Source organism: Salvelinus sp. IW2-2015, linkage group LG4q.1:29 (assembly GCF_002910315.2).
Source record: "Salvelinus sp. IW2-2015 linkage group LG4q.1:29, ASM291031v2, whole genome shotgun sequence".
NCBI lineage: Eukaryota > Metazoa > Chordata > Actinopteri > Salmoniformes > Salmonidae > Salvelinus > Salvelinus sp. IW2-2015.
The window spans coordinates 13043759-13056110 of NC_036842.1; the positions used below are offsets into that span (position 1 = coordinate 13043759).

General features: G+C 41.5%; 1 protein-coding gene across 1 annotated transcript; it reads right to left on the bottom strand.

The window, feature by feature from the left end:
- Positions 1–1109: 1109 nt before the first annotated feature.
- LOC111961484 (glutathione hydrolase 5 proenzyme) lies at positions 1110–10012 on the bottom strand. Its single transcript, XM_070441500.1, has 12 exons — positions 9753–10012; positions 6282–6409; positions 6065–6164; positions 5585–5776; positions 4714–4874; positions 4386–4532; positions 4125–4255; positions 3855–4039; positions 3549–3640; positions 3299–3411; positions 3011–3121; positions 1110–1876 (listed from the first exon to the last, which is right to left on the bottom strand). Exons 1-12 carry the CDS (start codon positions 9929–9931, stop codon positions 1730–1732), a joined length of 1686 nt encoding a protein of 561 aa, XP_070297601.1. The 5' UTR covers positions 9932–10012; the 3' UTR covers positions 1110–1729.
- Positions 10013–12352: the final 2340 nt, after the last annotated feature.

Genomic DNA, 12352 nt, shown 5'->3' on the forward strand with positions numbered 1-12352 from the left:
AGGATAACAAGAAAACTAATGTAAACCAAACCTGAAACTATTCTCAGTGCCACTCAGGGATATAGTGAATGCGTAACATAGACCATATACTCTACGACCAAATATAGCAAACAGAAAGGGACAAGGTCTGTCAGAAAATATTGAACCTGTGTCTATTGTCTTTAGCGTCATGTTTCGGACATAGTCTATGTGACATACTACGGTCAACGGGCAAAGTGAACGTGGGAACAGCATGTGCTGCAGAGCTACAGTTTATGACTGTAACAATCATTTCCCACCAACAAGAGTTCAGTAAACGCTCATGACATGACCTCAACAATACTGTCTCTTCAGACAGGGTCATACCACATCTCTCACTGTATTATTGGAGGGAAAGGAACATAAAGCACTTAAACGTTTGGAGAGCAGGATACAAAACGATGAGGCAAAGCTTTTAACAACTATTTTACAGCTTTGGCATGCTCTGGACAGAGAATATGCTGTATTGGAGAGTTGATTAACTAAGGCTTTAGTCAAGCATTTCCACGAGTGTTCGAGATGGTCTGATTGACGAGAGCCTTACTATCATTCAGCTAAACCTGATGAAACCCTCTGCCACATACCAAAGACTGAGCTCCTTTACTCCAAATGATCCCACATGAACACCAGACACCAGCACCTAACACTGGGTAGCAGATTTCCATGTTTTCATAATTCACATCTAGCGCCTGGGAGGATCCACTTCGGAGATCATTACTCATTCATAAGCTCCACTATTGAAACACATCTCATTACTATTGCCTTTGTCTCCGTTGGGGGTGGGAAAGCTGTTCTCACCTCTTTTAGGGCAAACAGAAAAAGTAGATCTAATTAGTATTCATCTCAGACACAACATGCTGAAAGTTAACACTGGTTGAAGTTTTAATAGACCTGGAGGGGACCTATATAAATCTGTACATTTGTGACAACAGGCCCTGGTGAGGTCAATTAAACACATAAAAAGCTAACACAGTACTCTCACAGTATCAACATCAGTGCACATTACTTTTCACATTTTGGTAATATGTGCCATTATAGCTTTTGTAAGATTGCACACTATCACTATCGCACCAGTATTCATTCAGCCCCTCTAACCGATTAACTTGCTATTTCAGATGTTGATTCTATTATAATGTACTGTGAAAGGGGGCCGCAGAAAGCCTGTTTTATCTTTATGAATGTGTGAGTCTCAGAGTACTGCTACTACACTCCAGAGAAGGACTAATAAATGAACTTGGAGGATTGTGTTGTTACATGTTCTGCCTGAATCTGACAGGTCCTTGTGGTCACAGCAAGAGCCCCGTGTTACCACAGGCTGACAGGCTGTACTGACCTTCTGTTCCCATGTCAGTTCCTTCAGGACCTCACTATACTGTATGCGTATTGTACAGTAAGTCTTCAAGAACAATCATGTACTATATGTACTTTGTAAAATGTAAAACTCTATCCATTTGAGTGCCAAAGTGAGAGGCCCCAAAAAAGCCCAAACTATTTTGTCAAGAGGCACATTTGATTCTTCTTAAGGCTTTTGGACTGTTGGTTTAGAAAAATAGTTCATATATAAAGATAATTGAACTATAAAAATACATCTCACTAAAATGATGATCCCCTTGGATCTACTGCAGTGTCCTGAGGCCCACTACTTGGCTGTAGACCTGAGTAAGGGAACACCTGGTCTTGGTAACCTCTTAATGTCCTGGTTTTCTATTGGTCAGTAGCCAGCAGCTTTGCCCTGCTTCCTGCCGTCTGACACGGCTGTGATGCATCTGTCCTCCTTGGCCACAGCATTGACCACGTTGAAGAAGTATGGGTAGTCTGTCACTCTGTGTCCAATTACCTTTAGGGCCTCTATCACAGACTGAAAGCACAGACAGACAGTTAGTCAGGGTAAAACAAGCACCACCCGCAATCCTTATCTATTCCACGTCATGGTTTGATTGCGATGAAGCAACACTTACTCAGTGTACATTTTTATTTTTGCAAAAAAAAATTAGGGGTGGATCAGCTTAATATTGCGGAGAGAATGTTGCTTCCATCAATGTAATTGTCTGCATCATTTCCAATCCCCCATATATTTTTGGGTAAATATATATCCATTAAGATACATGCATGCATACATATACACATACACATACCTATATAGACATACTTTTTTTTTGTTTGAATTTACCTTTATTATTCCCCGCAAACCCTACCACCCTTCCCCAAATTGGTGTAAACCAATAAACACTTAGGCTTCTACCTTCAGTTTATATATCTTATACACATTTTACAGACACAATCTATTTTACAATAGTTCTATTTTGTTTGTTTTTAGTCCTTCCTCTATTTCTGATGTCCATCCAGTTTGATTTCTATTTGTAACTGTGCTATTTCACAAAAGTTCTGAACCTATATACATTTTACAGACCCCGTATGTTTTACATTGGTTATCTTGTTATTAGTACCACCCTTCAGCTCCATTCAACCGCTCCCATCTATCTCTCAACATCATCCATTTTGGATTTCTATTTGCCATATGACCAAAAACGAGCTATATATGGACAATACCAAAATAAATGATCTAATGACTCTGCCTCCTCACATTAGAATCTGCAGAGCTGGGAAGATTGTATCCCCCATATATATAACATTCTATTGGTTGCAAGAATTTTGTATAGTAATTTAAATTGAAAAATTTGAAGTTTTGAATCCGGCGTTGTTTTGCGTATCAATTAATAAACCATGTGCCATGGAATGGGTACATCGAAAATCTCTTCCCAACTATTTTGCAATTTATATGGCACAGCTGTCAGTTTTATGGTCCTTAAATGAAATTGGTATATGTTTTTATTTATCACACTTTTCTTTAACCATTTATGTTCTTTAATACAGGGCCGACATACAAGTTCCTTACATTTCTCAAATGGTCACTGCTCTCAGGCAGTCAATTGCAGTAACCTTGGCTGTCATTTTCATTGGTTTACTGAGAGGATACGAACATGGGAATTACCTTATCAAAGGCAGGCTCAAAGTTCACGTTGTTGTTGCCGTCAACAAACACTACAGGAGCAGCAATGGCCTCTTTCAAACTCATCCCCAACCAAAGGTGGTTCATGATTGACTGAAAGGAGAGAGAAAGAAAGAAAGAGAGAGAGCAAGAGAGAGAGTGCGAGAGCGAGAGAGAGCGAGAGAGAGTTGATGAGGCCCTATGGATCCCTTTCTCAGTTTTTCAGATGGTAATGGGTGGAGAAGGAACAGTCAGACTTGTGAAATTGGTAGAAATTGAATCTAGACTCACCAGGGCCATGGCTGTGGTGATCATGCTGCCCCCTGATCCCCCAATTACAAGGGTATTTTTTCCAGAGCTGGAGCTCAGTATAGCTGGAGCCATTGAAGAGGGAGGTTGTTCACCTGTGAGAAATTAGATAGAATCATATACACAGATATCCCCCATAGACTTATATGATAAGATATCACCCCATGAATACCAGTTAGAGGTTAGACAGGTAGGCCTAAGTGATACATTCATTTAAAAACATTTAATCTACCTGCACTGACTCTCTCTGCTCTAAAACAGAAGTCCGCCAGCTCGTTGTTGAGGATGATGCCTGTTCTAGGAGAGTAAATCGCTGCACCAAAACTGCGAGGAGAGAAAGAAAGACTGTTTTGTTAGCCAAGTGAAGAGTACACAACTCCAAAAGCTGCAGTATTAGCTGGTTTGTTTGCCGTCAGGACTGCCATCATATTCATATTTAGAAGGAGATTGTGTTCTAAATCAGTAGACAGTGTTCTATTTAGAGGGATGTAGCTACTGTTCTGCAATGTTTTCTATCTCAGCGAGGGTAGAGGTTCACATTTGGTTGATGGTGCTTGTGACAGAGACTGCAGATCCATCTTCAGCCAGGACTGACACGTGTGTGGTCCCAAAGCGGTCAGGGGAAGGTGTGATGTTGTAGTAGGAGTTGTTATAGGTACGGTTTTTACTGATCAATACCCTGATCCGATCAGCAAAATCTGAGTCCACCATATACGATGCATCCTACATGAAAAAAAATATTTCACATATAAGTGGGTGAAAAGTACAGAATACACTTAAAGAGAGGCAGTTCTTCTCAGATCCTTACTTTTTTAGGGTTGAAGACAGGATCGCGGACGCCTCTCCTCTGTCCACTAGCAAATTTAGCTGCCTCAATGTAGCAGTGATAGGTCAGGACCTTCTGGTCCCCCTCCATGGACCTGGGGGTGAAATTAAACCCTGGGAAAGGTCACAAACAGCCATTCAAATCTCTACTACCCGATGAAGGGACATTTTGGAGCTGTTCAATGCTTGTGAGCTACCACGACGATTTGAGTTGAAAGACTTGAGAAAGTATTTGATCATGCACCTTTAATGATGTTGAGAATAAAGGCTAGCATGGCTCCCCCTGCTGGAGGTGGAGGGATGTGCATCTGGTAATCTCCCAGAGGAACAGTCCAGGCATCTTCCACTCTGACTTGGAATGACTTCAGATCCTCCATGGTTAGGGTCCCACCTAGAATATAATGGGGAACAAAGTATGTCTATCCATGTGAGCAATCCAGACAAGAAAAAATAACAAGCTGGAGTTTTCATATACATTTTTGGGGGATATAGTTTGTTCCTTCTTTATCTCTCTCTCTCTCTCTCTCTCTCTCACTCACTCTCTCTCATTTACACATACAAACCTCACCCACCTGCTGCTTTTACATCTTGGATCAAGTCAAGTCCAATTTGGCCAGTGTAAAAGGCATCTGCTCCTTGTTCTGCAATGGTTTCCATGGTTTCCGCCAGCTTAGGGAACTTCAATATGTCCCCCATGCCCAGCACCGTTTTGTTCTTGTTGCAGAACACCTCACTGGAAGAGGGGAATGCATTCATTATACCATAGCAACCATAATCTGGGAAAAGACAAGAGAACAAACATAAACATGCACATGTAGCCAATGCCATAGCCTATTACGCGACTTCACTGGATTACAGAGATAGAACAGAGAAGTAGCTACCGCCAACAAACATTACATCTCTGTTTACCACCTAATTTCATAAATATCTCCCTTCCTAAGCAGTTTGTGGAATCCCATTAGCATCTCAAATGATCCCTGAGTATATGTGAATCCCCCTGTCCATCTGCTGGGGTGCCAAGGGCACTTTCTCTATGCAGATCTTGTGCTACTGCTTAGACTTCTGTTATGTAAGAGGAGGAGAGAGGGGAGGAGAGCGGGGAGCTGAGGGGAGACAACCCCCTTTGATGTTAATCCCAGGGCTGGGCTTTAGGAAAGCCTCTGCAGTCTGTCTGTGTATAGTACCGCACAACCATACGGATGAGAACTTGGTCTGAGCCAACAGATAAAGACTACAGCAGAGCAAGTTTATTATTAGCTTCATTGCTAGGGTAATAGGACAGGATATCTGGACTTCTCTGACTGAGATACATGCATGCACTTTGAAACAACTTTGTTGCCTTCTCATTTGGGAAAATGCCTGTTTTAGGTAGCAGTACAGTTAGAATGAAAACAAATGGAACACATTTGAGTTCCTGTGTGTCAGTGTGAGATGTTGTACTACCAGAGTGATGTTGCTTTCACCAGGTTTTCTATGATTGGGAAGTTAAGGAGGCGTCCCAGGTAGGGCGGCAGAGGGAATCCCTCTCTGGCCAGTCTAATGGTGGGCTCAAACAGCTTGGCCCAGGGCAGCTTCCCATACTGTCTGTGAACCACCTCATACCCACGCAACTCTCCAGGAACGCCAATCCATTGACTACCTACCAGGGGCCACAGAGGCAGAAGAGGTGTAAAGCACGAGCAAAAAGAGATATGTGATGCTACACTCCAGGACAGAGAGCAAAATTAAAGTTGTACAGACATGGGCTTGTGGTTTGTTCACATTTGATGTTAGAAAGACTAGAAGACATTACTACTTTAGTGGTCTTGGAGTAATTTGAATTTGAATCAGTTGTTGTTGTCATGCAATGTTTACATATTCATACTGTATACTGATCCTTCCATCAATCCATTCATTAATTCCTCCATCGATTGGCAAGTCTACCTACCTGTGATAAATGTGACAGATGTGGGACAACCCTTTAGCAGGTCAGCTTTGAATAACTGTGGGACAGTCTCTCTCGAACTGAAGGTTTTCACCTTACCTGAGAATAGATTGATAAAGAGATGTAGAGGTCACACAATTCCACCACAAACATTATTGGCTAAACCCTACACGGCACAGTAACACAGAAGCAAAGAACAGTAAAGAACAGACTCACCAAATGTATCCCTAACAGTAAAAATAGAGCCTCCTCCCAGGCCCATGCTCTGAGGGTTGACCAGTGAGGTGCACAACAGAGCTGCAATGGCCCCATCTACTGCCGACCCTCCTTGTAGCAGTATGTCTCTGGAAACACAGCACATATTACAGCAGCTTTTCCCAAACTCGGTCCTCAGGACTCCAAGGGGTGCATGTTTTGGTTTTTGCCCTAATACTTGTAAGGCGAAAAATCCTGTATAAGCTCTTTAAGCTTGTTTAGCAGAGACAATGTAATGAATAATGAATTTAATATTTCTTAATGGTTTACTTTGTTATGCACATGCGCTGTATGAGCCTTAAACCTGTACATTTCCACTGTCTTGTAAGAAGGAGCTGACATTTTTTCACTTTGACTCTGTGTGGAGATATGAGGTGAACAGAGGCTGGCATGAACAGAGAGGAGTAACAGAACTAACGTTGTCACTTGTTCGTGAGCTATGACCTCACACACCCGATACACACAGCCACAAGAAGAAAACAAGGTAGCTTATGATGCCCTGATCTGCCGGCGAGGGGTGGAACGAGCCATGACTAAGCATTTTTAGGTCTACTATATAACACATCAGCATTTCCTGTATCATGGGGCTCTCGACAAATCACCTACGGGTGCTTCGTTGACCAGCTTCATTATTGCAATAATTAATCGATATTAAAGTATGATTGTTTGAAGAAATAACAAAGTCTCTCCTTATTGGTTAGAATTTCCACGACACACTACACAGTTGATTTAAATGATCAACGCTTGATGATTAGTTGATTAGCTGTGGTGCTAGGGCAAAAACCAAAACGTGCACCGCTTGGCGTCCTGGGGACAGAGTTTGGGAAACCCTGCATTATAGTATAACTTCAATGCTCCACTATAAACAATACTTGACAGGATAACACTGACTGTGTGTGCAACGGCTACACACACACACATACACACACACACACACGTCACAGCTTCCTGTAGTTGAGTAATTTTACTGAAACTTAAGTTATGTTATTAAGTTCAAGGGAAAGTCAGAATGTCAAATCCCATGCCAAGAGGCAAGTTTGGGCCATGCACCATGTCTCAACCCCCAGAGCACAGCTAACAGAGGAAACCGACTATTTCTGAATACCACTCATCATATCTAACACGTTACTTTTATATGGGTCCTTGTTTTCATTTTGGTCGCTTGAGGATTTTTTTATTTATTTTTTATTTTACATATGGATATTTTAAATCAGAGGTTTGATCAGGGTTACATTAAAGATGGTCATAATCACTGAGGATGACAAACATTTGCCAACTGATGAATTTGCCTGGGGGTCATTGAATGAAAAATATATATATATCTTTCAGATAGAAATCAAAGAGGACCCAGTAAAATAATCGAATATGCCTATATAACCTCTCTCTATGGGAGTAGAATTCAAAACTTTTGAAGACTTTTCTCCTCAGTCTAAGAACACAGGGTCAAGTGAAGCATTCACTGCAATTCTATCTGTTTCTACTGTTGTCTCGCCATTTCCTGTTAATGGAACATCATTTTTGGCATGGGCTCGCTCACTGGTGAAACAGATCCTACATCTGCACTGAGCATACAAAACAAGAAGAACACGAGCTCTTTCCATGATAAAGACTGACCAAGTGAATCCAGATGAAAGCCAGGACCCCTTATTGATGTCTGGCGGGACTTTTCTGGGTCATTAAAATAGGGTCATAAAAATATTATGACCCAGGTATTAAAAGCCTTGAGTCCTTTCTCATTTCCTCTCTTTGTTAAACAACAATAGAGGGGACAGTATGGGGATCTGAGGCCATGGTGTCATCACACAGCTTGTTTGGCTTGTACATGTACATTCAGTGGGACTGTCCCACCAGACAGAAGTATGTCCAACTATAACGGTCCTTACATCCTCTCTCCTCCAGTCAGGTGGTGCATGTTGGGTAATCTGTACCCCTAGAGTGTCTTCATGTCTCATTGTTTGCGAAGGATAAAGATCGTTTCACACAACTGAAGAAGGAAATGGATTGCTGAAGGGCGACAACTTTTGCAGCCGATAGTAATAGTATCTAGCTGCAGCCCCGCAGCAACCTGTCACTAAAACTAGCCTGTCACTAAAAACTATAATATCGGCATTTACTGGCTGTGGTTAATCCCTATCACATACATGAGAACTCATTTACATAATTTATCCAGAGCGTTTTAAAGCATGGGATCTCAAACTTTTTCATCTTCCCTACCTCCCTTTTCTCTCCTCCTTCCCTAACTCTCTTTCCGTATCTCCTTTCTTTTCAAGCTCCTTTCCACCTTTCCTAGCGCACTTTCCTTGCTTCCTTTCCTTCTTCCTTTCCTTTCCTAATTTTCTTTCCTGTAATTATTTGCTCAGGGGATGCATCTCGCCAATAGGGGACATATTATGACCTTCAACACAGAAAAGCATGGTGTGTGCTCTACCACTACCTGTTCAGCTAACAAAGCTGAATATTTTCTGTTGCTTGGGGAGCTGACTTCAAGCTTGATTTGATGCTACTTATTTAAGGTCATGGTAGCCCTCACATTTACAAAATGGTCATGCCAAATTAGGGATAATATCGAAGGAATGTATAGCTCAAGCAACTGAATACACAAAACATGTCAGTGTGCGTAAAATACATGGAAAAAGTCACAGATAAAAAAACATAACAAATGTTTATTGTAGTACATTTTCTGAATTTGCAGACATTGCCGTTGACTGGCACACTTGATTTGTTTTTTTGTAATACAAGTAAAGCTATAGATCTGATCAGTCACAGTTGAATCAAGTCACTTGGGTTCAATGCAATACAATGAAATGTTCTTCAGCCCATAATCTCCATGACAGCCTATCAAATCTCTTAATCCGTTTACTGTTCACTAGTCTACATCTTATATCTCACTGCACCTTGGCTCGGTTGAAAATAAATAGTCTACAAAGATTCTAATCCCTGCAGTAAAGAATGAGTATCCCTGCAATATTGACATTTCAATTTATGTTGTACAGTACAGGATACGCACATGGCTTGAACCTGTAGCCTAAAGAGACCAGTTGAGCCATTTTACAGAACCATCAAACACCTGTTTAGACCAAACACCTTTTGATAACAGTGAAAACTTCAAATAAGATGTTTAAAATAAATCCTCACAAGCTGTACCTTCTTAGAAAAAAAGGTGCTATCTCGAACCTAAAAAGGTTTATCAGCTGTCCCCATAGGATAACCTTTTGAATAACTATTTTTGGTTTCAGGAAGAACCCTTTTCGGTTCCATGTAGTCTCTGTGGAAAGGGTTCTACATGGAACCCTAAAGAGTTCTACCTGGAACCAAAATGGGTTCTACTTGAAACCAAAAATTATTCTCCAATGGGGACAGTGAAAAACCGTTTTGGAACACTTTTTTCTAAGAGCGTATCTAACTAAGCAAAGAAACCGTACTCTACTTTACCTGCCAATCTCTGAGCAAAGTTGAGAGTCCGCAGAAACTGCCGCGTTCTTGAAGGTGTCCTCCGAGCATCCTCGGTGGATAAATACATCGAAGGCTATGCAGAGACAAATGGATATTATAGCACCCAATAAGCCAATACAGAGACAGCAACCAAACTGCCAGGGCTTATATCTGGCCATACTTTCAGGAGTAAAACTTTTCCAACACTTTCTGCCCAACGGAGAATGGTATTGTATAGTCCCGTCACAGGAGCGCGTGGTACAGTAGCCAATGAGCCCTCTTATTTATGCACCAAATCCCCCTCCCCCACACGTAAAAAAGAAAATCTGTGCTCAAGAAGTTCAGGTAAATGTGGTATTCTCTTGAGACATGTCAGATATTAGATGACATTATAGGGAATGTGGCATATTATACATGTCATAGGCTTATCTTCATCCATGTTTTAAACCAGGGTGTTCAACCGGTGGTCCGCAGACGGAAGCACTGCAGGAGGTCCGCGAAAAATAAATAAATACATATATTATATATATGAATATCGCTAGCAACAACAGAATAAACAACATTTGAATTATATACCTACGGTAGAAAAGAGGAGAATATATATTTTTTTAATGACGTCAACTTCAATGCACCTTGGCATAGATTCTACAATTGTCTGGAACTCTATTGGAGGGATGCGACATCATTCTTCCATGAGAAATTCAATAATTTGGCGTTTTGTTGATGATGGTGGAAAACGCTATCTCTGGCGCCGCTCCAGAATCTCCCACAAGGGTTCAATTGGGTTGAGAACTGCTGACTGAGTCGGCCTTGGCATATGATCTTTAACATGCTCATCAAACCATTCAGTGCCCACTCGTGCCCTGTGGATGGGTTCGTTGTCATACTATGGGGGCACAGCCATGGAAGCCAAAGTATTGGCCTGCCCAGCATTTTTATACATGACCCTAAGCATGATGGGATGTTAATTGCTTAATTAACTCAGGAGTCACACCTGTGTCGAAGCACCTGCATTCAGTATACTTCGTAGCCCTCATTTATGCAAGTGTTTCCATTATTACCTGTACTGTATTTCTCTGTTGGACTACTCTTAAAAGGGATATTGACACCAGGGGGAGATGGTGTGTAGCTTTTTAATTGGAACATGCACAAGATGGTGATCTGCACCGTACAATTTAAGGCTGACATTTTTACAGAGTGATTGCAGGATTTCGTTCAACAAAAATCTTTCAATTGAAGTAAATATTGTAATTAAGCCCTTATAATAGTATAATTACAAAGTAAATTGCCCCTGTGTTAACCTAGTATCATTAAAACGAGGGTATCTGCAAGCCCCATGCATTATTTACCATTCATAAGAACACCCAGAGACGGGGTAGGAGTATGTGTTTTAGCAGAGATAAAGGTCTCTGTGATTCTATAAATAGCACTAGTTATTATTCTGCTCTCTTTGCGTCATTCCAAATCTCCACCAACCCCCCTTTCTTACCCACCTCTCCTTTAGATGTCAGTTTTCAATCACCCTTCACTTCTTCCGTTAATCCTAAATAATATACCACTTTCTCCTCTCTTCAACACTTAAAAATGTTGTTTGCTCTTTTGTTTTTCTGGGAATTTGGGATCTTTTTTAATGAGATGCCAACAAGCATTACTTTAGAGTGTACTTGGAAGCAGATAAACAGCCAAACAGATGAGTGAGCAAAAATCAGCTTTTCGTCCATTGAGGCGGAAATACAGTTCCGAAAGAATATTTGTCCAATTGAGTCCCTCCTGGAAAGAAAGAGAGAGCGAGAGAGGGGGGGAAAGATTAGAACCTGGGGCAGTGGAGAAACAGAGTACACAAAACAGTGTGAAAGAAATAACAAGCTATTGGAGGACTGAACTAAAAATAGAAGTAGAAGTAAAAAGTAAAAGTTAATTCAATTATAAATCATGATATAGTACAATAGAAACTAAAACCCTCTAAACTAATCAGTAGATGATATTGCAGTAATCATTATTTGTGAGCACATGCAGGCACTTAGTAATAATGTCACTTTCAGTAATAGTGTCTTTTCAACCCGTAGAGATTTGCTTCTACCTGAGAAGCAAAGTATCAGATAAGAGCGTTCATTCACATTCTGTCCTCATTGTATATGCCATAAGCTTGTGTGTGGTTAATTAATAAAGCAACTGATAAATGTTTCAGGGGTGCAAACTGTGCCAGGGGACTGGGTTAATGGGGGTGCAAACTGTGCCAGGGGACTGGGTTAATGGGGGTGCAAACTGTACCAGGGGACTGGGTTAATGGGGGTGCAAACTGTGCCAGGGGACTGGGTTAATGGGGTGGCAAACTGTGCAGGGGACTGGGTTAATGGGGGTGCAAACTGTCAGGGGACTGGGTTAATGGGGTGCAAATGTCAGGGGACTGGGTTAATGGGGTGCAAACTGTACCAGGGGACTGGGTTAATGGGGGTGCAACTGTCAGGGACTGGGTTATGGGGGTGCAAACTGTCCAGGGGACTGGTTAATGGGTGCAAAATGTACCAGGGACTGGGTTAATGGGGTGCAAACTGTACCAGGGGACTGGGTTAATGGGGTGCAAAATGTGGTCAGAGATA